Source organism: Babylonia areolata, chromosome 9, assembly GCF_041734735.1.
Source record: "Babylonia areolata isolate BAREFJ2019XMU chromosome 9, ASM4173473v1, whole genome shotgun sequence".
In the NCBI taxonomy this organism is placed as follows: domain Eukaryota; kingdom Metazoa; phylum Mollusca; class Gastropoda; order Neogastropoda; family Buccinidae; genus Babylonia; species Babylonia areolata.
Genome location: NC_134884.1, coordinates 5,637,710 through 5,663,979, shown reverse-complemented (window position 1 = coordinate 5,663,979; position 26,270 = coordinate 5,637,710). Strand labels below are relative to the sequence as shown.

At 42.1% G+C, this 26,270-nt stretch overlaps 1 protein-coding gene across 1 annotated transcript; it reads left to right on the top strand.

The window, feature by feature from the left end:
- The first annotated feature begins 266 nt into the window (after positions 1-266).
- On the top strand, positions 267-18,055 carry LOC143285698 (uncharacterized). The gene is made up of 11 exons (XM_076593099.1): positions 267-366; positions 940-1,188; positions 3,050-3,191; positions 3,795-3,874; positions 5,411-5,469; positions 6,680-6,787; positions 8,060-8,341; positions 10,524-10,549; positions 13,053-13,168; positions 15,408-15,501; positions 17,076-18,055. The coding sequence occupies exons 1-11, from the start codon at positions 316-318 to the stop codon at positions 17,819-17,821; spliced, it is 1,953 nt and encodes a 650-aa protein (XP_076449214.1). The 5' UTR covers positions 267-315; the 3' UTR covers positions 17,822-18,055.
- Positions 18,056-26,270: the final 8,215 nt, after the last annotated feature.

Here is a 26,270-nt window from a genome sequence, read left to right as displayed (position 1 = left end):
AAAAAACCCAAAAAACGGTAAGACAACAAAAAGAACATAAGTAGTGATAAAAGACAGTAATATAATATTATGACAGTAGTTTGAACATATTCCGATCTAATCAGACAGTCTGTTTCTAAATGAATGGCCTCAACTATCAAAATTACCAATGATTTAATTCGTTAAGTGATCCGACAAATCCGGCAGCTTTCAGTGTTCAGTCACAATTACAGCGCATACGCATAGTATTTCCTTTATTAGGCAGTCACGTGACTGGTTCAATCGCGAGTCTCTGTGACCACGTGGAGGTTTTGTTGTATTTCTCGTTTCACGCACATGTGGATGTTGTCTCGTTCGTCATTTGAAACTCTCTTGTGGATTATTCAGGTACCTGTCTCAGTCTGTAATTACTGGCTTTTAGTACTTGATCATAACAATAGCCTGAGTTACTAATGCTGTTTTCTTTCTTGTTTTGTTTTTGTTTTCCTTCTTCAACGAAAGGCAAAGGAATCAGCAGTGCATGATTCAATTCGTCAAGACAGTGTGTTGATCGAAAGCGAGATACCAAATTAGTTTTCAGCTTCATTTTCTTGTCGTTATGGATCTTCCTCTTTTGCCTAGTTGGAGAAATGATAAATAGTTTTTGCAGTTTTCAAGAAGAATACTTTTAATTAAAATAACTTGATGAGCGTGATTGTGGCTAGAATGAGCTTTATGTACACACGAAGAACTTGAACGACTTTTCAAGTACACGGTTGAAATTTAACTTATCAAGTGAATTGATATATATATATATATATATATATATATATATATATATACAAAGCTCGATTCCATTTCCAGTGCGCTTTTTTAAGCTAAAAAAATACAGTATTGTAGAGTTATTTTTTTTCTTCCAAAGTCGTTTAAGGTCTTCAAACATTGGGCGGGAAAAAGATAATAATTTTGTCAATATTTCAGTTCTGGAGGAAAATGGCTAGAGAAGGTGCAGAAGCAACTGGAAGAGGACAGAGAGGTGTTGGCCTAGTTAAACAGGAGGATACCGCTGCCAGGGATGAAGTGATGAGGGAAGGCAACAAAAGAGGTGACAGAGAAGAGAACATGACTAAAAGCAAAGCCAGTGGGACCGGGAAAGAACTGGTAAGCACAGACAGTACTGACTGTGGAGAAAAAGAACCTCCAGCAACAGAGGAGACTGCTCGAGATGAGGTACGTTGAATGTGTTGATACAGAAAAAAAGATGTCTTTCTGTCACTGGTGTCAAGCTGCCTCTTCCTATCTCTGTGGCTGCCTTCATCTCCACACTCCATCTCTACTATCGGCTTCAGATCCACTCTGTTTACGCATACCCAGATTCAAACACTCCACTGTTTGACGGCATTCTTTCTCTGTCTCTGTCTCTGGACCTTGCGTTTGGAATGAACCTTCTCTTTCGCTTCGTCAGGTCTCCACACTCAGCTCTTTCAAGTCTGGCCTTAAAACCCACCTTTTCACAAGGTAGCCTCCCTCCCCTGCCTCTTCCTTGTCTTCAGTTTCTTCAGTTTTAGAGTTACGCATGCATGTGAATGACTGGTGTGAAAGCGCTTAGATTTGTCTCTGCACAAGATTCAGTGCTGTATAAATATTATCATTGTTATTATTATAAGCTGTTATTACTTATTGGGTGGTTTTGGGTTTTAATCATGTGATTATCTAAATGAAAAATTGTCTGAGATGGAGTTTTACACAATTACTGCAACACTTTCATCTGCAGACAAGATAGAGGTTGGGTAATGTGCTGTAGTGGACACAGTGCCTTGACTAGGAGTTTAGGGCCTGGGTTCCATTCTTCTTCATGCCATGAGTGAAGGGAATGCTGCATGCGCTGTTGTGATTTCACACAGAGAATATGTTTCAACAGTTTCATTTAGGAAATTGTGGACAGCCAACCACTATATGTATATACCTCATAACATGAGATATATATTATAATTTAAGATACTTTACCCCAAGTCTTTGCCATACATGATATTTTGCTTATTTATCTTTCATGATAGCGGATGAGTGGTATTAGTGTTGTACTTGAAATCTGATGATCCTGGGTTCAATGCTGATATCAGCGGCACATAGGGGGTTAAGGATGGAGATATTTCTGACCTCCCAGGTCAACATGCATGCCAACCCACTATAGTGTGTCTGAACCTCCTTTGTGTGTTTTCACATGCAGAAGAGCTACAACGTTCGGTAAAATGCTGTATAGTGTATACTTCGTGTTGTTCAGTGAGTCATGGCAATATTCAGCATGCACCCTTCTTCCTCCCCCTCCACTCCCTCTCCCCTGAAAATGGGGTATAGCTCCTTCCTTGGCAGTGTAGCAATCGTTACGTTTTGATACACATAGAAGCCTACTTGTGTACGGATGAATGTGAAAGATGCAACCCACAAACACAGAAAGAAAGAAATGATGTAGTCTCCAAGAAAAAAACCCATTTTTTTCTTTTAATGAACAGAAATTTGCAATAAAGACTGTTCAAAGCACCAGCTCTTTCAAGTCTGGCCTTAAAACCCACCTCTTCCTAAAATAGCCTCCCTCCCCTGCCTCTTCCTTGTCTTCAGTTTCCTCAGTTTTAGAGTTATGCATGCGTGTGAGTGACTGGTGCAAAAGCGCTTTGGTTTGTCTATGCACAAGATTCAGCGCTATATAAATACCATTATTATATATATATGGTAGTCAGTCGTGTCCGACTATAACCATCAGAACAGCAGAGGAGGCAACTGCTGTTCCAACTATTTGGGCTAGAATTTGATTATAGTGGAGAGTGTCTTGCCCAAGTTACATCCCCACTCTCTCAGCCAAGAGGGTTTTAGTACAGTCGGTGTTGGGATGGGGTTTCCAAAGGCCAACTAGCCCACAAGCTGCAGCACTAAGAGCCAGTGCAGTTTTGCCTCCTAGTTTGAGAGTCATAGTCCTTCACAAAAAGACTCAGCTGTAAATGGTTTCCCATTGACTGGAGAATTATTATTATTATTATAACGTTACATCTGTCACTTCTCCTTCTACAATCAATTCCCGGCATTGTATTATCTGCAGGATGATGACCTGGAAGAAGGGGAGATAAGAGACGGCAGTGGTTCCGTCCAGCAAACTAAAATCCCATGCAGTCTGTATCTGAAGGGCAGCTGTGTCAAGGCCCATAAGTGTTCTTTCCTTCACTCCACGCTGAGTTCTAGAGGTGAGTTATGCACAAAGTTTCACATCAATAGGTTGTTGTTTTTTTAAAGTTGGTTCAAGTACGGATGACATAAACCTGATGATGAAGACTGAAGCTGGTACCATCTGGTATCACAAATATGATTACCTGACAACAGTGCTGTACTTCTAGACTTTCCTCTCTTGTGAAAAGATACGCAGCACCTTTCATTGCGATGAAGAGTGTGTACCCGTGTATGAGAGAGAGAGAGAGAGAGAGAGAGTTTTAAGATTAACATTAGTTCTGGTGTAAAAATACACAATTTTCTTGTTTGTTTCTGTCTTGTAGTTTGGTTATGACTGTAATCACACTTCCTGATATTTAATGTGTGTGTGTGTGTGTGTAAGTATGTGCGTGTGTGTGTGTGTGTATGCATTGTTTTTTTTTGTTTGGGGTTAGGTTGGCTAATTTTTTTGTTGTTGCTTTTTTTTTTTTTTTAGAGAGGATGGGGGTGAGTGGTTTTTTTTTTTTTTTTTTTTTTTTTTTTTTTTTTGAAGGTGATACGAAGGATGACTAATGAGAGAGAACAGGACATGTAGAGGGGTGAAAAGAAAACGTTTGAACCTAGGCGTGGTTTGTGAGCAGGGCACTACCAGATGTTTGACGATCAGCATGTAAGGAGGAATGCTGCGCCTGTGGCACAGAGTGGCCCTTTGAGCACTCAGGTGAGTCACGAGTCATATACGATTATGACGCACATGATTAATGGCATGGAGGTTAAATGTTCCATAGTCTTTTAACGGTGCGGTGGCAGTGACTTCATATTCGTTGTTTCTATGGCTCAGCAAGAAGAAGGTTGGGCCCAGTCCTCTCCTTCCGGTGTTTTAATCTTCCCTGATCAAGGTCAGATGCCCATTGCTGGATTGAGTGAGGAAATTGGAGTCGAGAATGAAATATCAGCTCTGTCAAATCCATGCCAGAGAACTACCACCTGTTAACTCTCTCCGGACGAAGGAATGCATGAGCATTCCTACATAAAATGTATTCGGTTTCAGACGACGGAATGGAATAGCATTTTCAAGAAATAAAAATCCATCACGCGCTGTACTCATGATTTTGTGATTAGCCAAGCAGTGTGCGCTATTCTGGGTCACTCCACAATCGAATGGTATGATTGGTCAGCCTGCCATGTGTGGCCCGTCTCGCACACACGCTGACAAAGTCACTGACCGGTCGTCTGCTCGCGTGCCAGCCTGTTAGCAAAGCGGGCTCTTCTCAGAATGTTGTAAAGCGAACAAGGCAGTGACAGCAATGTTTTAGGGTTGCCAAAGTACTTGAAATGCTACAAACTGAAGGGTCGGACATTGAAGAGGTGGATGATGACAAAGAAGAAAGCGAATTTAATGCAGAAAGCGAGCATGGGTATGGTGATTCAGGGTGAAAAATTAGAGTTAAAGTGCTGTATCATTGGAAAATTTATGTTGGCTTTTTAATGAATTACATACATGTATATTCTACAAATTCAATGCAGTGCACTTAATGAGTCAAAAGAATAAAAAGTTCTGTTTCTTCAGTGGCATAATTGCATTATAATTTATACATGATTTGAATCAACAGGTAAATATGTTGTTTCTTATTGAAAATGCAAGTCTAGCAACATATTTTTCATTTTCATTTCCCCCTGAAAATGGAGTATGACTGTCTACATAGTTGGCTTAAAACAGTCACATACATAAAAGTCCGCTCATACATATGAGTGAATGTGGGAGTCGCAGGCCATGAACAACAACAACAACAAAAAGAAGATAATGATATTGTGTTGTTGTGTTTCAGTTTCAGTCATTTTGTAGACCATGAAACTTGATTGTAGTAGACAGGTGCAAACTGTGCCATATTATACACACACACACACACACACACACACACACACACACACACACACACACACACACACACACCTCTTTTCAACAACAGAAAGTGAAACGTGTCAGCGGGCTAATTGTCAGTATCAATATGAAAACTTGTCTTTGCAGCCATTAAAATCGCAAGAAGATTTGTTGGCTAACAATTACACCAGACCATGTTCAAATGAACAGTTAATCCTCTTGAGTTGCCAGCCAGTGTAGTTTGCCCGTAGTCTGAGTTGCTATTGATATTGACTTTCAAAGAAGGGCTGTTTTGTTGGAGTCATGTTTGTTGTTTAGCTCAAAGTTGAAAAACACATAAAAATGAAAATGTGGCATCTCATCATCATTTTTCAGGGCGAATTCTTCCATCCATATTATGACAGACTGGATGACTATGGATCCAGGGTGGATAGGTTAGTGTGTGTGCATGTGTGTGTGTGTGTGCGTGTGTGTTTGTGTGTGTGAGTGTGTGTTTTCTTCAGTTTAACATCTATTCACTATAAGTGTTTTTAGACGGGTGTGTGTGTGTGTGTGTGTGTGTGTGTGTGTGTGTGAAATAATGCTGTGTTTGTACAAATATGTGCATGTGCTGTGTATGCATGTATCTGTGTGTGTGTGTGTGTGTGTGTGTAGATGTGCATGTACATGTGATATTTGTGTTCCTGTGCGGTCTGTATGTCTAAGCTATTGGTGTGTGTTATTGGTGTGTGTATTCATCAGTGTATTTCTTATATCACCTGTGTACACAGAGATGAACAGTATGAGCATGCATGAGAAATACATACTTTGTGAGTATGTGTGTCGTGCAGAAGGTTTTCAGGATTTCACTGCAGTCTTCTGGTTGAACTAATAACACTCATTGAAATAAATGTATCATTGCAAATCAGTGCATTGATCTGTTTCTTACTATGGTTGAATATGGTATTCATATATATTGGAATATAGTAATATAATTTGGTATCCCAGACTAATAAGACAGTCTAAAGCAGTTGAACAGGTGCAAAAAAGAGCAACTAAAATGATACCAGAGTTAAGAGATTTGGACTACCAAAACCGTTTGAGACAACTAAACTTGCATTCACAAAAATACAGAAGATATAGAGGAGACATGATACAAGTATTCAAGATAATTAATAAAATGGTTGACACTGACCCCTGCACCTACTTTTCTACTAACAAACTCCATGTTACCAGAAGCTCAAATACTAACCTTTTCACAAAATTTTGCAGAACAAATATTCGTAAGTTTTCTTTTAGCTTTAGAGCAGTTAAAGGATGGAATGCACTGAAAAATTCAACTAAAACAGCTAAAACTATTGACCAGTTCAAGAATCTTCTAGACAATAACTCTAAATCATTAATGAAACCATTCGATTTTGATGAATGAACATTTAAAAAATTTCATACGCATGTACGCAACCCTAAACTATTTCTATATTAAGAAGGGGCATTGAAAAGCCAAAAAGGCTTTAAAAAAGTCCCAAATTCTGTATCTAAAGTTTGTTGTATTGTCCATGAGTTCAGCAGTGTCTTTATGAGGAGAAAGCTGTTTGTTTACACCTCTGAAGTGTTGGGATACAATTCATTACATCTTTGATTATTCCATGATGGAAATTCAAACAGGTTTGGCCGAGAGCTGATAAACCGAGAGTATCCAGGTTTTTCACCTCAGAGGGGTATGTCTCCCCCAACATGCAGCCTTGCACAAGAATGTCATGACCCCTGGTCCAGGTTTGTGCCTTGTCAGTGTATTTATTTTCGCAGGTTAAAGATATATATGCATATGTGTCATATATAGTCGAAAATTCTCTCTCATGGTTCTCAGTTTTCTTCTGTTGACTTGTACTGTAGATAAAAGAGCAGATTGTCCCTCTAATGTTAAAGAATTGTCTACAGCTTTATGGGTACTGGTTTGTACTCACTTCTGTTAAAATGAGTGTACGACATTGAATGTGGAGGGAGGGGTCATATATTCTTATAATTATTTGATATTTTTATATTTCATGGCCAAGGGAAAAGAAAAATACACACATCATTTTGTACTGAAGAACAAAAAACACTAGAGTGAGAGAGAGAGATTCTTAGGTCTATGACTTGACAGTACTGCCATGAAACTAATTTTTTCACCTTTTTCTCAACTCAGTTGAATGATTTGTCAACCGTTCAAAGTCTGTTGTTCTTTGTCCCCTCTTTTATACTACTTTTCTTTTCCTTCTTTGTGTTATATTCTGACTGTGTCAAATTTGGTGTAATCTATAGCCACTAGGATTGCTCAGTTTTGACCGGTTTTGTGGCTGATAAGTGATATTGAAATAGAAAAGAGAATACAGTCCACTGAGATGAGATGCTTTCGAAGACTCCTGGGCATCTCCTACAAAGATCATATCACGAACGGAGAAGTTCGAAACAGAATCAGGCAAGTCATTGGGCCCTACGAAGACCTGTTGACCTTGGTCAAGAGACGCAAGCTCAAATGATAACGGCCATGTCATGAGATCATCAGGGCTTGCCAAGACATTCCTGCAGGGCACAGTGCAAGAAGGGAGAAGGAGAGGCAGACAGAGGAAGAGATGGGAGGACAACATCCCAGAATGGACGGGCTTGAGGTTGAGCGATACAATCAGGAGGTCAGAAAACCGAGAGGATTGGAGGATGCTGGTTGCCAGATCACCTGTGGCGTCCCAATGGTCCACAAGACTACGGGATAGGTGAAGGTGAAGGGTGAAGGTGGCTGATGCAGTATTGAGATGCTCTCTTGGCCTAGCCCTGGGTGAGCCAATCAATACAATTTCTTTCTTCTTCCCCCCCCCCCCCCCCCCCCTCCCGGGCCCCCCCAGGTGATTTATTGAGAACATTACATCTTTGTCATAGATATGTTGGAAATGGAAGGCAGTAACACATGTAGGCTTGTGTTCATAAAGTAGTGTCTGCAAATGAAAATTTCATGTCTGAAAAGCTAACATTAAATTCATACTTTTTTATCCTTGATATTCCACTTTGCAGATCAAGAAGAGTACCGGTCAGATCAAGGTCACGTTCAAGGTCAAGCTCCTGCAACAGTTCAAGGTCAAGCTTTTGCTACAGGTCAAGATCAAGCTCTTCCCATAGTTCAAGGTCAAACTCTCGCCACAGATCACGGTCAAGCTCTTCCCACAGTTCAAGGTCAAGTTCCAGACACAGTTCAAGGTCATGCTCTTCCCACAGTTCAAGATCAAGCTCCTGCGACAGATCAAGATCAAGCTCCTCTCACAGATCAGTGTTAGATACCATCAAAATATCATCAAGGTAAAATGAAAGATCTTGATTTTCTATGTCAGAATGATTAGGGTCCTCTTTGCATGTCAAAACTATGTAAAATCAGAAATCCAAACAACACCACAGGTCAGATTCAGGTTCTAGTTCAAGGTCATCAAGGTTACATTCACACAGGTGAAGGTCTTACAACAGGTCAAAGCCAGAGAAGCTCAGCATTGAGATATTCCACCTGGATTTCATTATAAAAGTAAAATAATGTTTTGAAACAAACTGATCCTAGAGATAATTATATTTCTGTTCTCATCCATGTGGCAGAGAATTATCATTCAAGGGGCATAACGTGTAGGCTGGCACATAAGTTACTGTCCCTTTTGATCCAGGGGCGATTTATTTTCATAGGTCATTGTGACATCACTCAATCACAGTTGAAGGTGGGTTTGAGTTGTCTGAGGAGGGGTGGTTGGGCCTCAGTTGTGTGGGAAGGGGGGAGTTTAAACAAGACAAGGAAGACACATGTCAACCAGTGTTTTAAGATACACATGACATTGAGGAGGTGGGGGGGGAAAGGGGTGGGTTAGAGGAGGCCATTTGCAATATATATATATATATAGAGAGAGAGAAAGATATATATATATATATATATATATATATTACAGTCTAGAGCCTGCTTTATTCTACATAGCTTCTGAGAAGAGAAATAGTTGTGGTATTTTTTGTCTTTTTATACAAAACAAGACAGATTTGTGACTGGCTTGATATGTACTAAGTAGATCATTTTAAAGATGATTGATCAGGGGTAGGATGCTTGCCTTCAATAATCACATGGTGTCTCAGTGGATCACACTACAGGGAAACATGTCTCATGTCTATCTCAGTCACTTTTTGATGAGTTTTCTCCCTTTCTCTTTCTGTTTAAAGCTTCTCCATTACTGTTTCCTATATTTCAGTTCTCATTGTTTGATGAAAAACAAAATAAAATAAAATAAAATAAACACACTGCTTTCACAAAACATGCATAAGTCACACATGTGTGTACATACACAAGTACACACTTGTAGGACTGCATTGCACTATACACACACACATACACACACACACACACACACACACACACACACACAATAAACACACTGCTTTCACAAAACATGCATCAGTCACACATGTGTGTACATACACAAGCACACACTTGTAGGACTGCATTGCACTATACACACACACACACACACACACACACACATTTTGCATACCCCCTCCCTCCCCCACCACACCTACCTACAATGACACAACCACACAACAACACACATCCATACACACACCCCCCCCCACCTCACTTCTCCCCCTCCCCCCCCACACACACACACTATCACACACACAAAAACAGTTTATACTTTGCAAACCCTCTTTAGGAATAATAGTGAGTGGAAATACCTTCCATGATACATGGTGAATAGGAGCACAACTGTGAGCCATAGTGTGATAACCACCTTCTTCTTCTGCGTTCGTGGGCTGCAACTCCCACATTCACTCGCATGTACACGAGTGGGCTTTTACGTGCATGACCGTTTTTACCCCACCACGTAGGCAGTCATACTCCGTTTTCGGGGGTGTGCATGCTGGGTATGTTCTTGCTTCCATAACCCACCGAACGCTGACATGGACTACAGGATCTTTAACGTGCGTATTTGATCTTCCGCATGCGTTTACACACGAAGGGGGTTCAGGCACTAGCAGGTCTGCACATATGTTGACCTGGGAGATCGGAAAAATCTCCACCCTTCACCCACCAGGCGCCGTCACCGTGATTCGAACCCAGGTCCCTCAGATTGAAAGTCCAACGCTTTAACCACTCGGCTATTGCGCCTGTCATGATAACCACCAGTTCATGAGCATGTTCTTCTTCACTTTCCCTATTCTCTTAATAATATTATTTTCTTCTTTTTTTTTCTTTTTTTTAATTTTCAATATATGGATATTTTTTTAAATTTTTGATATAATTTACCCAACAAAAGCAAAGTTACTCACAATTTTTCATACAATAGATACAATATACATTGCTCTGCATAAAAGTAAACACAACAACAACAAAAAAACCCATGAGATTTTGTGCACAATATAAAGATTGTCAACAACATGTGTATGTTTTCTTGTTTTTTTTCCCTCCCTCATCAATGTCGTCTGCTGCTGACTCCGGCTGTCCATTTGACCTTGACAGAAGTCCTTCACCCACAGGAAAAACAGGTATGAATTATCTCTGATTTTTGACTCACTTGTGTAAACAAAGTGAGTCTATGTTTTAACCTGGTGTTCGGTTGTCTGTGTGTGTGTGTGTCTGTGTGTCCGTGGTAAACTTTAACATTGACATTTTCTCTGCAAATACTTTGTCAGTTGACACCAAATTAAGCATAAAAATAGGAAAAATTCAGTTCTTTCCAGTCATCTTGTTTAAAACAATATTGCACCTCTGGGATGGGCACAAAAAAATAAAAAATGAAGCCTAATTATATGCAAACTGCATTTACTGTTATATTTATATTTTTTTGTATTCTCTAAAATTGGCACTTTGATCTGATATTGTGACCCAACAACAAGAGCAGTCATTATTATCATTTTATGTTCAAACAGGAACTTCTTTTGCTAAGCATGGAAGTTTAATTTATTTTGCAAACGTTTTTGGTGCAGATAGTAAAAAAGGGAAATTACTCTGTAATTAATGTTAGGGGACTTAATTTGCTTTAAACTGATCTTTCTCATCTTAAACATTACATTCTGAAATTATACTCAGTACATAAAAAGCTTGGATTTTTTTTTTAAGTGTATCACAAGTGAGTCTTGAAGGCCTTGCCTCTCTTGTTATTTATTAATTCCTTCGCTGCCAAGTAAGAAGATTCTGAGTGAAAAACACTCCTCAGAGCCAAAGATTGTAGACTTGACGCTCTCGGTCATGCAACTCAGTTCATGTCAAAACAACACAGTGGATTTGTTCATTTCAAACTCAGCAATGGTGGGAAGGTCAGTCAATTTTTTTATTGTGCGAGAAAGTGAGCTTGCAGATGTCAGCTTTGTTACAATGCAAAAAAAAAAAAAAGGGTCTGTTTTAACACAACCACTAATGTCCATAAAAGTCACATGTTGACCATGTTTCTCCTCTCCTTCAGTCTCTCCACTGGTTGCCTGTTTCTGATCGAATAGACTATAAGCTATCCACTCTGACCTATTCTGCAGTCAACAGATCTGGCCCCAAGTATCTATCTGAACTCCTCCATATCTGTACCCCGTCTTGCCAGCTCCATTCTTCCTCTGATACCGACTTCTCAGGATACCTCACGTCAGAAGTAAGACCTATGGACACAGATCTTTTTCTTTTCAATCGCCAAAGACATGGAACAAGCTCCCTGATATCCTCCATCATTCTGATTCCCGTGCATCTTTTAAATCTTGTCACACAGTTGTCTTAGTTGTGACTGTGACAATTGCAGTACTGGTAGTCATTCTTAGTTGTGACTGTGACAATTGCAGTACTGGTGGTCATTCTTAGTTGTGACTGTGACAATTGCAGAACTGGTGGTCATTCTTAGTTGTGACTGTGACAATTGCAGAACTGGTGGTCATTCTTAGTTGTGACTGTGACAATTGCAGTACTGGTGGTCATTCTTAGTTGTGACTGTGACAATTGCAGTACTGGTGGTCATTCTTAGTTTTGACTGTGACAATTGCAGAACTGGTGGTCATTGTGACTGTGACAATTGCAGAACTGGTGGTCATTGTGACTGTGACAATTGCAGAACTGGTGGTCATTCTTAGTTGTGACTGTGACACTTGCAGTAGTAGTGGTCATTCTTATTTGTGACTGTGACAATTGCAGTACTGGTGGTCATTCTTAGTTGTGACTGTGACAATTGCAGTACTGGTGGTCATTCTTAGTTGTGACTGTGACAATTGCAGTACTGGTAGTCATTCTTAGTTGTGACTGTGACTGTTGCAGTATAGGCGGTGACTATTAGTTGGGATTGTAACTATTGTAGTATTTGTGGTGGTTATCAGTAGTGATAGTGACTATTGCAGTATAGGTGGTGACTATCAGTGGTGACTGTACTGTTGCAGTATCAGTGGGGACTATTAGTGGTGGCTGTGACTTTTGCAGTATTGGTGGTCATTGGTAGTTGTAACTGTGACTAATGTAGTATCCATGTTTATCATTAGTGGTGACCTTGACTATTGCAGTACGGGTGATGCTTATTAGTTGTGACTGACTATTGCATTATTGGTGATGATTATCATTGGTGATTTAAAAAAAAAATTTTTTTTTTTTCCTCAAGGCCTGACTAAGCACGTTGGGTTACGCTGCTGGTCAGGCATCTACTTGGCAGATGTGGTGTAGCATATATGGATTTGACTGAACGCAGTGATGCTTCTTTGAGCTACTGATACTGATACTATCATTGGTGACTATGACCATTGCAGTGTTGGTGGTGATTATAAGTGGAGACTGTTAATGATGACAATGAGGTTTTGTTAGATGACCCATTGGAGATGGAAGCGACTACTGTCGGAGACAAGGACTTTCACTTCAGTATTGGTGATGATAATGACTGTCAGAGGGGGCAGAAACCAGTGGTGATGATGACCAGAACCGTCTTGATGACAATGATTTCTCAGTTTCATGGTAATGACAATGACGCTGAAGGTGAGAACGACTACCGGTTCATGTCGTGAGAATTGATATATGTCCTTCATATGTCAGAGAGCCATCATAAGTCACTGGTTCATCTGGAAACGGAAGCAGAGCCTGACAAAAATCAGCAGGAACTGAAGGGAATGTCACGGACTGTCCGCCAGGACAAGACGGTGAAAGCTGAGGTAAGGAAGTATTCTTGATACTGTTTAGAGCATGCTGTAAGAGCAGGGCAGAGGCAGTGTGGATGGTGGGGGGTGTTGTGTCAGACTTGTCTTTTGTCCAAGGTGGATTGCCTGTCGAGGCTAACGAGCTCCGTCTACCAGGGTTTGGAGTCAAGAGTTGTTCTTCTTGGCTGGCTACCAAACCATGGCTAACAAGCCCAGCCTGGGTCTGAATTTTTTTTTTTTGTTTGTTTGTTTCCAGGCATTCAGGAAACAGTGTTGTTGCTGTACTTTGTGTATCTAAATGCTAAGATCTTTTTCCTGGAGAACTCAACTGTTGATGTGCTGAACAAAAGTCTATTTTCTTTTTTTCTCCTTTTTTTTGGGGGGGGGGGGGGGGTCAGAAAATGAAGAACATTTTGCTGCGCAAAATGGCAGCAAAATGCCTTCTTATGCAAATAGATTTTAGTTGTTTGTTTTTGTTTTATTTGCCAAATCCATGAGACAGATTCATTGATCATTTATTCACAAAATAATAGATATACAGTTCTCATAAAAAAACAAGAAATGATAAAAAAAAAAAAAAGTTTTTGCCCAGGAAAAAGGAGTCCATGATAAATTTGTTTTGGCAGTGTAAATTTTCAAGACCAATTCATAGCATGGATCAATCATACAATATTGTCGGCATACCTGGGGAAACGGCACTATTTGCTTACTCATATAATAATTGTCAAACACAGTTTGGACCCCTTTGTGTCCACTGGTGCAATAGCCAAATGGTTAAAGCGCTGGACTTTCAATCTGAGGGTCCTGGGTTCAAATCTCGGTGCACCTGGTGGGTAAAGGGTGGAGATTTTTACGATCTCCCAGGTCAACATATGTGCAGACCTGCTAGTGCCTGAACCCCCTTCGTGTGTATGCGCACGCAGAAGATCAAATACGCACGTTAAAGATCCTGTAATCCATGTCAGCGTTCAGTGGGTTATGGAAACAAGAATATACCCAGCATGCACACCCCCGAAAGCGGAGTATGGCTGCCTACATGGCGGGGTAAATAAATTTTAAAAAAAACGGTCATACACGTAAAATGTTGCATGTCTGTCTGAGTGTGTATGTGTGTGCGTCTGAAATCTGATTGAATGACACAGGAAACGAATGATGAGCGCCCAGTGGCAGCCGTCAGTCGGCTCTACCCAGGTAGGCAACCTGTGGTGCAAATGTCCCCATGTATGTAAAGCGCTTAGAGCTTGGTCTCTGACCGAGGATAGGCTCTATATAAGTATCCACATCAATCAATCACTGCCAAACTTCGTTCATGCTTATGAACAAATCCTGGGCATGCTTCAGTATGTTCTTAGACCGACTAAGCATGAGACAGATCGTATGTGAACATGGACTAACCATGTGCTTTTTCTAGTGAGATGATTTTGACGTGAGTCACTTTTAACACAAATCAGCCATTTCTTCTTTTTCCCAATTGGGCAGCATAACTGTTTGAACTGTACTTCTTTTATTATTATTATTATTATTTATTTTTATCTTTTAAAACGTTTTTTTTTTTTATCACAACCAATTTCTCTGTATGAAATTTGGGCTGCTATCCCCAGGGAGAGCGCGTCGCTACACTACAGCACCACCCCTTTTTTTTTTTCCTGCGTGCAGTTGTTTTTTTTTCCTATTGAAGTGGATTTTTCTACAGAATTTTGCCAGGAACAACTCTTTTGTTGCCATGGGTACTTTTACGTGTGCTAAGTGCATTCTGCACATGGGATCTTGGTTTATCGTCTCATCCAAATGACTAGTGTCCAGACCACCACTCAAGGTCAAGTGGAGGGGGAGAAAATATCGGCGGCTGAGCCGTGAATCAAACCAGCACACTCAGATTCTCTCGCTTCCTAGGCGAATGTGTTACCTCTAGGCCATCACTCCACTTCTAATTATTTCTAATGAGGTATGATGACCAGTATCTGGACTGGTTAGATTATTGTAATCACATAGATTTCAGTGTGTGTTTGCATAGTTGTTTTTTTTTTTTTTCACATGTTCACTAGATACAGTTCCTGAAAATATTCAGTTGTGAATTAGATGGTGAAGATTAATTATACAGCAAGTATGCACACAGGGGCATGCATGCATGCGCGTACGCACGTGCGCGCGCACACACACACACACACACACACACAGAAAGTGTGAAAGGCAAGGAGGGAGAACAGAGGTAGAAACAAGTTATTCTTTTTGAAAATGTTGTTCTTTCTTTCAGGAGCTGAACAGGAAAAGACGTGCCGAGCTGACACCAGAACACGACTTTCCCACAAAGAGAAAATCTCTGTCAGAACCTAACACAGGACACTCAGGTAACACTCACAAAAAGTCAAAGAATGTCTGTTTCCAGACAGAACAGGTGAACAACAATAGTAACATCAGGTTTGGACATGTTCATCCATGAAGACAAATTACAACATTTCATCAGCAGCACAATGCAGGAACTTGAGCAGCAACTAACTTTGAGCATACATGGATTCTGGAGAACACATGTCACTGGCTCTTTTAAGTCCAAAAGCGGCATGCAATGAAGATGGATAGCTGATTTACAAAGAAAATGGCTCCAAATGCAAATGATGAATATGTGGTTTTTGTGTGAGGATCAAATTTCAGGCACGCACACCTACCCACTCAAACAGACTTGCAATACTTTACGTGTATGACCGTTTTGTTTATTTACCCTGCCATGTAGGCAGCCATACTCCATTTTCGGGGGGTTTGCATGCCGGGTATGTTCTTGCTTCCATAACCCACAGAACGCTGACATGGATTACAGGATCTTTAACATGCATATATGATGTTCTGCTTGCGTATACACACAAACAGGCCTGCACATAAATTATGTTGACCTGGGAGATTGGAAAAAATCTCCACCCTTTACCCATCAGACACCGTTACCAAGATTCAAACCTGAGACCCTCGTATTGAAAGTCCAACGCTTTAACCACTCAGCAATTGTGCCTGTCAGAGTCATCAGAGTCTTATTTTTTGTTCGTGTGCTGCACCTGCACCTCCCACGTTCACTATTTATGTACATGTGAGCTTTTACATGTATGGCCGTTTTTACCCTGCCATTTTGGGGGGTATTGCACATTAGACGAATTTGTGTTTTGAGGGTCTTCCTTGAGTGGCTGTCATGCTAAAGTTGACTGACTGGTTTTCATACTGAGCTATCAGTTATCCGTGTCCATGCAGCATCGCACATTGCACCTTTGTTGTACCAATATTAGGACCTCATACTGCTGAATCAAAGCAGTTTTACTGTTTATAGTCTCAGTCTGTATGGCATTTTTTTCTGGTGGGTAAAGGGTAGAGATTTTTTCGATCTCCCAGGTCAACAAATGTGCAGACCTGCTTGTGCCTGAACCCCTTTCGTGTCTTTTCACAAGCAGAAGATCAAATATGCATGTCAAAGATCCTGTAATCCATGTCAGTGTTCGGTGGGTTATGGAAACAAGAACATACCCAGCATGCACACCCCTGAAAACGGAGTATGGCTGCTTACATGGCTGGGTAAAGACGGTCATAGACGTAAAAGCCCACTCGTGTACATATGAGTTAACATGGGAGTTGCAGCCCACAAACAAAGAAGAAGAAGAAGAAATGTGGTTGAATGTAATACCCCTCACTGCCAGAACTCCTATCCAATCACCAGTTGACTATGTCTGGGCGTGTGTGTTGATGACAGACCTATTTCTCAATGCAGAAGTCAAGCTGTACTAATTGTGGGCGTGTGTGTTGATGACAGACCTGTTTCTCAATGCAGAAGTCAAGCTGTACTAATTGTGGGCGTGTGTGTTGATGACAGACCTGTTTCTCAATGCAGAAGTCAAGCTGTACTAATTGTGGGCGTGTGTGTTGATGACAGATCTGTTTCTCAATGCAGAAGTCAAGCTGTTAAGCCCAGCAACAGAAGCACGGCAGCAACGCAAGCCATCTGAGCTTTCGTGTCCAAGTCGACCTGCCTCTGCTTCCTCATCCATTCTGCCATCTACCCCCACCTCCATAACAGCTGAGTCAGCCACTGACCCTAGTTCATCGTATCCAGACTCGGGTGTGTTGTCACTGCGTGGCCTTTACACTTCTGGCGCGGACAGCGGTTCCAGCTCTTCACAGTCTGTTGTGCGATTCAGTCTTGTGAACTGCCAGGGATCAAACAACACGGGAGATAGGCCCTCCAAGAAGCAGCCAAATCAGTCTTCAGGCGAAGGGGGATGTCTAGCCAAACCGAATGTGCAATATCAGAATGGCAAACCTACAAAAGAGGAACTTTTGAGGAGACTTCACGAAGTGGAAGCAAAAATAGCCAAGAAAAAAGCCACTGACTCCAGTTCATTGTATCCAGACTCGGGCGTGTTGTCATCGCGTGGCCTTCATAGTTCTGGCACCGACAGTGGTTCCAGCTCTTTACAGTCTGTTGTACAGTTCAGTCTGGTGAATCGCCAGGGATCAAAGAACATGGGAGATAGGCCCTCCAAGCAGCAGCCAAAACAGTCTTCAGGTGAAGGGGTATGTCTAGCCAAACCGAATGTGCAATATCAGAATGGCAAACCTACAAAAGAGGAGCTTTTGAGGAGGCTCCACGAAGTGGAAGCAAAAATAGCCAAGAAAAAAGCTCAGAAGGGCCTGTGATAAGCAGGTTTAAAATTTGCAGAGTTATGCGCACACGCACGCATGCACGTGCACGCATGCGCGCACGTGCACACACACACACACACTCGTGCGCACAATATTCTGAGTGGTGTTGCATAAAAGAAATTGTGTATTTATAATGAACTTTTTCTTTCATGTTGGTTTTACATGCTGTAGTTCTGGTAACACCCTATTTTTCAACTGATTTTTGTAGAATACAGAACACAGCCACCCTGCCCCCCCCCACCCCCCCCACCACCACTCCCACGGGGGTCCAGCCCAGCACCTTCGGGGAGTTTTTTGTGTTTGTGTATTGGCGTTTTTTTGTGTGTTTTTTTAATGAAAATGAAAAGAAAACAAGACAAATTTTTCGTTTACAATCCGTGAATACATTTGGAAATATGAAAATCTGTTCTGGTCTGTTTTTTTGTGTGGATGTGGAATCCTTTTTTTTTTTTAATTGGTCTTCACTGGCTCTCCTTTCAATACAACTTTTAACTTATCCTCTTTGCACCGCTCTCTCTGTGTCTCTCTTTCTTCGTCTCTTTCTCTCTGTTTGCCTGTCTTTCTGTTACTGTTCATTACTGCTACTGTGCTCCAAAATAGCTTTTGTTTGTAGGTGTCAGCAGTAGTTGTGGTGGTGGTAGATGTTGCAGTAGTCAGAGTTGCTATTTCAAATTGTATGTATGTGTGTTATCTCATCAGCAATGACATTATTATTGAAAGAATGTCCAAACGATAATAGCATACTATTATTTATATATTCTAATATACTTTTAAGAATAGCATGTGCATTATCATTTATGAGTAGGTTACATTTTGTGCATTGGAAGTACATTTTCTTCAGTGTTTTAATCACTGATCACTACTGACCTGACCATCTCCCAAAATATGGATGTGGGGAAATATAGACCTGGACAAACAGACTTTGGGGAATATAGCCTGAGAACAAAGGCATGCTTTCGCATGGTAACTTCACTCACATGCTGCCATGTGTAAAACACATTCTTATAACTTTTACCTGTGTGTAGCCGGGTTGGCTACGATCTTCGTTGGGCCAGCTTAGCAGACGATTTTTGTGACTCGCCGAAGGTTACCAAGGAAGTCGTAAATCGGTCACAAGTTATCTCCCTTTACAGGGAACCGTATGATGATTTTCATCAATTTGTTAAATTATAAACACTTCCTTATAGATGAGATTATAGTTTTGTGTTATGGAACTTCAGAACGATCATACTTCTCAACTGTAATGATATCATTTGGCCAGAAAGCCTATAACTTTTTAAAACTAATATTTATGTGAATGAGTTTTGGCGCGATCTTCGAAATCCACTCAGTTGAAACATACAAAATACCTTCGTTTTCTATAAATCGATATAGTTACCGTGGAATTTAGAATGTGCATTAAAATGTAAATGATTAAGCCTTCTTCTCGTGTACTGCTTTCCGTGTACACCTAAGTTATAGGCATGCGATGGTACGAAATGTCTGACGGCATTTCGGCGCCACAAAACTATCTCTTCTTCAAGCCATTGGAATTCGTCAGTGCCGATTTGAGCAAAATACGTTTTTACAATACCTACACATTTTTATATCGTGTCTTGCAGATGTTTGCATTTCTGTTATCAATCTGATTAGTATCGTGCATGTATAATTGTGTTGTAGTTGGTTTAAACGAAGTATTTCATTGTCGATCACAAGTGCCAAAAGCACCGCCAAGCGGTGCCGACACGGGAGCTATCCGCTGAGTTTTCTCTTGAATTTTTACATAAAAAATCTTTACTCTAGAAGCAGATTTTATAGATGATTTTTATATAGTTGGAAATTCAGGATGTTCAGTTACTTAATTGTTACAATTATATTACATATCGCGACGTATTAATTGTTGTAATGTACAAAAATGATACATGAACTCGTTAAAAGCTCGTTCATTCAGTGACTCTTTTTATTTACAGTTTTTAACTACATTATTTTTGTAGAAAATGGTTTAGCTTAAGAAAATGCTCGTCTCTTGTAGTTTTGTGTGATATATAATATGTCTATGTTAGTTCCCCGAGCCGAAAGTCAGAAGCCGCTAAATTTGGTCAAACAAACACAAGCTTGGCCCCTCAAGGCTCGCGGAGGGCCGGTTTCGTGAGTCGCTTCGCGGCGCTGGCTTTGCGGTTCGGCGGAACAGAATATAAGGAGTGAGCGAGTGCCAGACATAGAGAGAACTCTCCTGGTCTGGAAGAATGAAAGAATAAAAGAAGAAAACCAGCGCACTGCCTTCCCGAGTCTACCTTGCCTGGCTGCGGCTCTCTTCTGCAAACACCTTCTACCTGTCTTCACCTTCTCCAACACCACCTTACCACCCCGTCACAACTGGCGCTGCGAGCAGGATTAGGAGAAGACAGAGAGAAGAGAGTGCAGCAGGTACTTCAAGTCCACGCAGACTGAGTAACGTCGCCCATCAACATGGCCCAATCCGACTTCCTGCCCAAACTCCCGACATTCTCCGGTGAGGAAACCGGCAGGGAAGTTGATGACTTCATCTGGGAGGCCCGTATGATCCTCCATCTGCAGCCCCTGGATGACGCGACAGCCTCTCTCTGGCTGATCTCAGCCCTTGCAGGCAGAGCTCGCCAGCAGATTGTCAGGCTGCCGGCGACAGAAGTGGACACGCCAGCCAAAATCCTAACACTACTCGAGGAGAACTGGGGAGAGCAGCGTGACACCACAGACCTTGCCACTGCCTTCTTCACTAGGCAGCAGCAGTCCAAGGAGACGATTGCAGTGTACGCGTCCCATCTTCGGTACCTCTGGACCAAGGTCAACAAGGCTGAAGATGGGATGATGCAGGTGCCAGCGACCATTCTCCGCGACGCCTTCGCCAGAGGTCTTCAGCCAGCTGCACTCAGGCGCGATGTCAGGCGCTTCATCAGAGACCACCCTGACACCACCTTCGAGGCGGCGAAGAAGGAGGCCCAGCGATGGCTGAGGGAGGACAACGACGCTGACGACAGTCACAACGCCACTGTTGCCTGCCTACAGGCCCAGCTGGCTACATTGACGGCTGAAGTCAACAGTTTGCGACAACAGCAGCAGCAGTTCCCCATGCCAGCACACCGCCCACATCCTCCAGGACCAGCACATCATCCTCGCCGCTGTGCTGCTGACCGGGCCCCAGACCCTCCACACTGTGTCTGGTGTCAGCGGTCTGGCCACACTGAAGACCAGTGTCGGCACAAGCAGCGCTATATGAAGAATGCCAGGCGACAGAAAGCTGACCACCAGACTCCAATGGCAGTCAACAACCAGTGTGTTGTCACCAAACACACTGGGCAATCTGGGTCATTGCCAGCTGCTCCAGCTCCAAACCAGCGACGCAGGAGACGCCGACGCAGACGGAAGCGCCACAGCACCACACCTGATGCTGTGATCCCACAGGTGTCACCTTCACCCGTACTCAACCTCACACAGCTGAGAGGCAGCCAACGACCACCACCTGCTGTCACGCCGACTGACCTGTCCCAACGGTCCTGCCATGTCAACAAAGTGTCAGACTCTGATACTGACACTGACACTGACAGTGGGGTGTGCCTGTTCAGTCCCATGCCAGGGCCCAGGACATCAGCCCTGCAGGCAGCACCAGAGCCGCCTCCACTACCACCAGCTCCCACCCCTAGGCGATCTCTACGCCTGACGACGAAGCCAGTAACATGGTACACATCTGGTGTTCCTTACGTTGGTCAGTGACTTTGCTTAGTTGCTGTCTCACTTGAAATTTGAGGAGACAAGATAGGTTAATGATGGACAATGTGTGGGACTGATTGTTCTCTTGTTTTTTTTTGTTTTTTTTTGTTTTGTCATTGAGCAGTTGAAATTTTTCAAAGATTGACTTTTTCCCCCAAGCAAAGCTGTTGAATGCTCACTCATTTTGTTTGATCAAAGATTGATTTTCCCCCCAAGCAAAGCTGTTGAATGCTCACTCATTTTTGGTTGATAATTGCATCAAATTGTATTGTTGAAATTGTCCACTGAATTGCAAATATGTTTTATTGGTGCTAATGAGTTGGTCAAAAAGAAGAGAGAGACAGAGAAAAAATGACTCAGAGGAAACGTTTGTTAAAAAATGACAACTCCTTTCTAGTCTTCGTTGGGCCCGCGCTTCAGGTACTTCATCTTGAGGAATTTTGTTTCAGGTTCTCTCTAAGTCAATACGGATGTGAAGCTGATGAAAAGGAATTATGTGTTTATACAACTATTTTCCCACAGTCAGTGTATAACATGCCGATATACATTTCAGCCAATTAACATTGTTGGGGCTTATTTTGTTATATTGGGAACACTGTTAATACAACAGCTCCCCTTATAACCTGTACTGGTTTTGGCTTTGGGGGTTTGCATTTTAAATAACGCCCCTCAAGAGCATTTGACTAGAGTCTACCCACTGGATTGCCGTGTGCATTTTAAGTATATACTGAACTTTAAGGGCTACATTTAAAATGATGCCCCTTTAAGAATTCAGTGTGGGCAAACCGTTTTGCCCTGACGTGGGCTATACATTTTGTGAAAATCTTACTCTGAGGGTTCGCGCTCAAAATAACGTTCCTCGAGGGTTACTGATTATTGTTTGAGATTTTAATGGATTTTGCATTTTTCCGATTTTTGGAACTCAGTGTCTTGGGATTTGCACTTAAGATAATGTTTTGTGTGTTCGTTGGTTTGAATGGATGTATTAGTGCATGATTTAGGCCCCCTTTTATGTAGTCATGAAAAGTGCCAGCGAGGACGCTGGTTGTAACTGAGTAGGGGGGGATGTAGCCGGGTTGGCTACGATCTTCGTTGGGCCAGCTTAGCAGACGATTTTTGTGACTCGCCGAAGGTTACCAAGGAAGTCGTAAATCGGTCACAAGTTATCTCCCTTTACAGGGAACCGTATGATGATTTTCATCAATTTGTTAAATTATAAACACTTCCTTATAGATGAGATTATAGTTTTGTGTTATGGAACTTCAGAACGATCATACTTCTCAACTGTAATGATATCATTTGGCCAGAAAGCCTATAACTTTTTAAAACTAATATTTATGTGAATGAGTTTTGGCGCGATCTTCGAAATCCACTCAGTTGAAACATACAAAATACCTTCGTTTTCTATAAATCGATATAGTTACCGTGGAATTTAGAATGTGCATTAAAATGTAAATGATTAAGCCTTCTTCTCGTGTACTGCTTTCCGTGTACACCTAAGTTATAGGCATGCGATGGTACGAAATGTCTGACGGCATTTCGGCGCCACAAAACTATCTCTTCTTCAAGCCATTGGAATTCGTCAGTGCCGATTTGAGCAAAATACGTTTTTACAATACCTACACATTTTTATATCGTGTCTTGCAGATGTTTGCATTTCTGTTATCAATCTGATTAGTATCGTGCATGTATAATTGTGTTGTAGTTGGTTTAAACGAAGTATTTCATTGTCGATCACAAGTGCCAAAAGCACCGCCAAGCGGTGCCGACACGGGAGCTATCCGCTGAGTTTTCTCTTGAATTTTTACATAAAAAATCTTTACTCTAGAAGCAGATTTTATAGATGATTTTTATATAGTTGGAAATTCAGGATGTTCAGTTACTTAATTGTTACAATTATATTACATATCGCGACGTATTAATTGTTGTAATGTACAAAAATGATACATGAACTCGTTAAAAGCTCGTTCATTCAGTGACTCTTTTTATTTACAGTTTTTAACTACATTATTTTTGTAGAAAATGGTTTAGCTTAAGAAAATGCTCGTCTCTTGTAGTTTTGTGTGATATATAATATGTCTATGTTAGTTCCCCGAGCCGAAAGTCAGAAGCCGCTAAATTTGGTCAAACAAACACAAGCTTGGCCCCTCAAGGCTCGCGGAGGGCCGGTTTCGTGAGTCGCTTCGCGGCGCTGGCTTTGCGGTTCGGCGGAACAGAATATAAGGAGTGAGCGAGTGCCAGACATAGAGAGAACTCTCCTGGTCTGGAAGAATGAAAGAATAAAAGAAGAAAACCAGCGCACTGCCTTCCCGAGTCTACCTTGCCTGGCTGCGGCTCTCTTCTGCAAACACCTTCTACCTGTCTTCACCTTCTCCAACACCACCTTACCACCCCGTCACATGTGTATGATTATGGCCATCATGACTCATTATATTCTGTGCTTCTAATATACAAACATAACTTATTAATATATCATGGCTCAACTTTAACCAGTCTGGCAAGTCAATGGAAAATTCACCTGGATGGATGGGTTTTGTGCTTGCCTGGCTTTCAGAAACACACACACACGCGCGCGCGCGCATGCTCACACTCACACACAGAGGGGATGCTAGTCATTCTGATGTGACAATGGTTGTGTTTTTTTCTAATGGGTCCATGGCTTTAAGTCTTATAGGAGTGAAACACTTGTTGGAAGGTAGACAGAGATACAGAGGGGAGGTAACCTACTTCCGGTAGGTTATCGGCCATAGCTGCTTTCGTTTTCTCCGCATAGGCAGACAGTAGTTTGCATAGGTCAGGAATCGGACTCCCTGCCGGAGTCTGCCTTAGTGGGTCACGGTAAAGTATGTTAGTGAAACGTAATTTTTTTTTTTTTTGGGGGGGGGGGGAATCCCTTTTCCCCCCTTGTCATTCTTTGAAAAAGTGTCAAAATATTTTTTTCAGTAGCTGATCTCATTTGCTTTCCCCCAGTTTGATATGACTTTGATGGTTATTCCAAATGGATTTCTGTGTGGGGGACTTTTTCAATTCTAGTTTCTTGAACTATATGTTAGAAGAGATTTATTGATATTAATCAGTAATTTCCCCCGTGGAAACTGTGTGTGTCAGCTTATATGTTAGACTGGATAACATTTCCAGAAACGTGAACTGATTAAAAAGAAAAGAAAAGAAAAAAAAAAGATTATCCAAAGTTTCGATCGTGCTTACCGTTGATGGGTAGTCTCTTCATTTTAATGCCCTGCGCATGTCAGACAAGAATGTTTAAGTACGTCGACTCCCGTTTCATTGCAAGAGCAGCCACATGGAGCAGCTTCAAACACACACACACACACACACACACACACACACACACACACACACACAACCTCTCTCCCTCCCTCCTTCTGTCTCTAACACACACGCACACACACACACGTACACTCGCACACACACACAAAGCACATGGTGAATCACACACACACGCACGCACGTATACACACACTGTGACAACATACACAAGCCTATCTATTGGTGACTTCACACTTGAGGTCGTGGAGGACTTCACATACCTCACTAAGCTCCACCATGTCCAATAGCCTCTCCCTGGACGCCGAACAAGCGGACTGGCAAAGCAGCTACAGCCATGGCCCGCCTGGCAAAGAGGGTCTGGGACAAACCCACGCTGACCATCAACACCAAGATACAGGTGTACCAAGCCTGTGAGCTTAGCACTCTGCTCTACGGCAGCGAGACATATTGGACCCTCTACTCTCGCCAAGAACGCAGATTCAACACATTTCACCTGCGCAACCTCAGGAGAATTCTGGGCATCACGTGGCAAGACCGTGTACCAAATAATAAAGTCCTTGACCAGGCAGGGATCTCCAGCATGTTTGCACTCCCGGCTCGGCAACATCAGACGAATGGATGACGGCGCGAATCCCCAAGGACATCCTTTATGGCGAGCTTGCCACTGATTCCAGACCTGCAGGAACACCTGTCCTGTGCTACACGTACGTCTGCAAACGAGACATGAGGGCAGGCGACATGGACCCAGCAGGTTGGGAGGCAGTGGCTGAAGACCGCAACAGCTGGAGAAAGACCGTGAAGGCATGTGTCCAGAGGAGCGAGGAGAAGAGAGAACAGCACTGGGAAGAGGGAAGAGAGCGCAGACGGCAGAATCCATACCCTCTGAGCCACTGCCGGGGCGCGGCGACTTTCACCTGCGACAACTGCCGTGACAGAGCCTGCCGATCCAGAATCGGACTGTACAGCTACAGCAGACGCTGCAACTCAACAACTTGACTGAACCAGACGCTGAGTTCCATTGTCTCCCGCCGGACAGACGGACATCAACAACTCAGTGAACTAGTGCGTGCTGCACAACATACACAAACACCGTGAGAATGTGCGTGACGTGCGTGCGTACTTTTGTACGTCTTAGCGAACAGACGTAAAATCGAAGAAGAACACACACACACACACACACACACACACACAAGATCAATTAAACCGGTGGTTACCAGTCCTGGCAGATTTTGGCAGATACCCCATTTTCCTGACCGCAGTGCGTCAGGTGATATCATTATGGGTGCACATCATAGAATCAAAAGAAGATAGCTATTTGAGGCAAGCAAATGATATTTTATCGACGAATTCATTGGAAAAAGTTCCTTGGCTTAATTTTATCAAAAAGATACTGGTTTCAATTGGATTCTCCCACGTGTGGGAGAACCAA

Bases quoted from the DNA above. Each gene is read 5' to 3' on its own strand.
- LOC143285698 (XM_076593099.1), top strand. From the start codon at position 316: ATGTGGATGTTGTCTCGTTCGTCATTTGAAACTCTCTTGTGGATTATT. The intron at 3,875-5,410 runs GTGAGTCACGAG...ATCATTTTTCAG, and splicing joins GTGGCCCTTTGAGCACTCAG to GGCGAATTCTTCCATCCATA. The intron at 8,342-10,523 runs GTAAAATGAAAG...TGACCTTGACAG, and splicing joins ACCATCAAAATATCATCAAG to AAGTCCTTCACCCACAGGAA.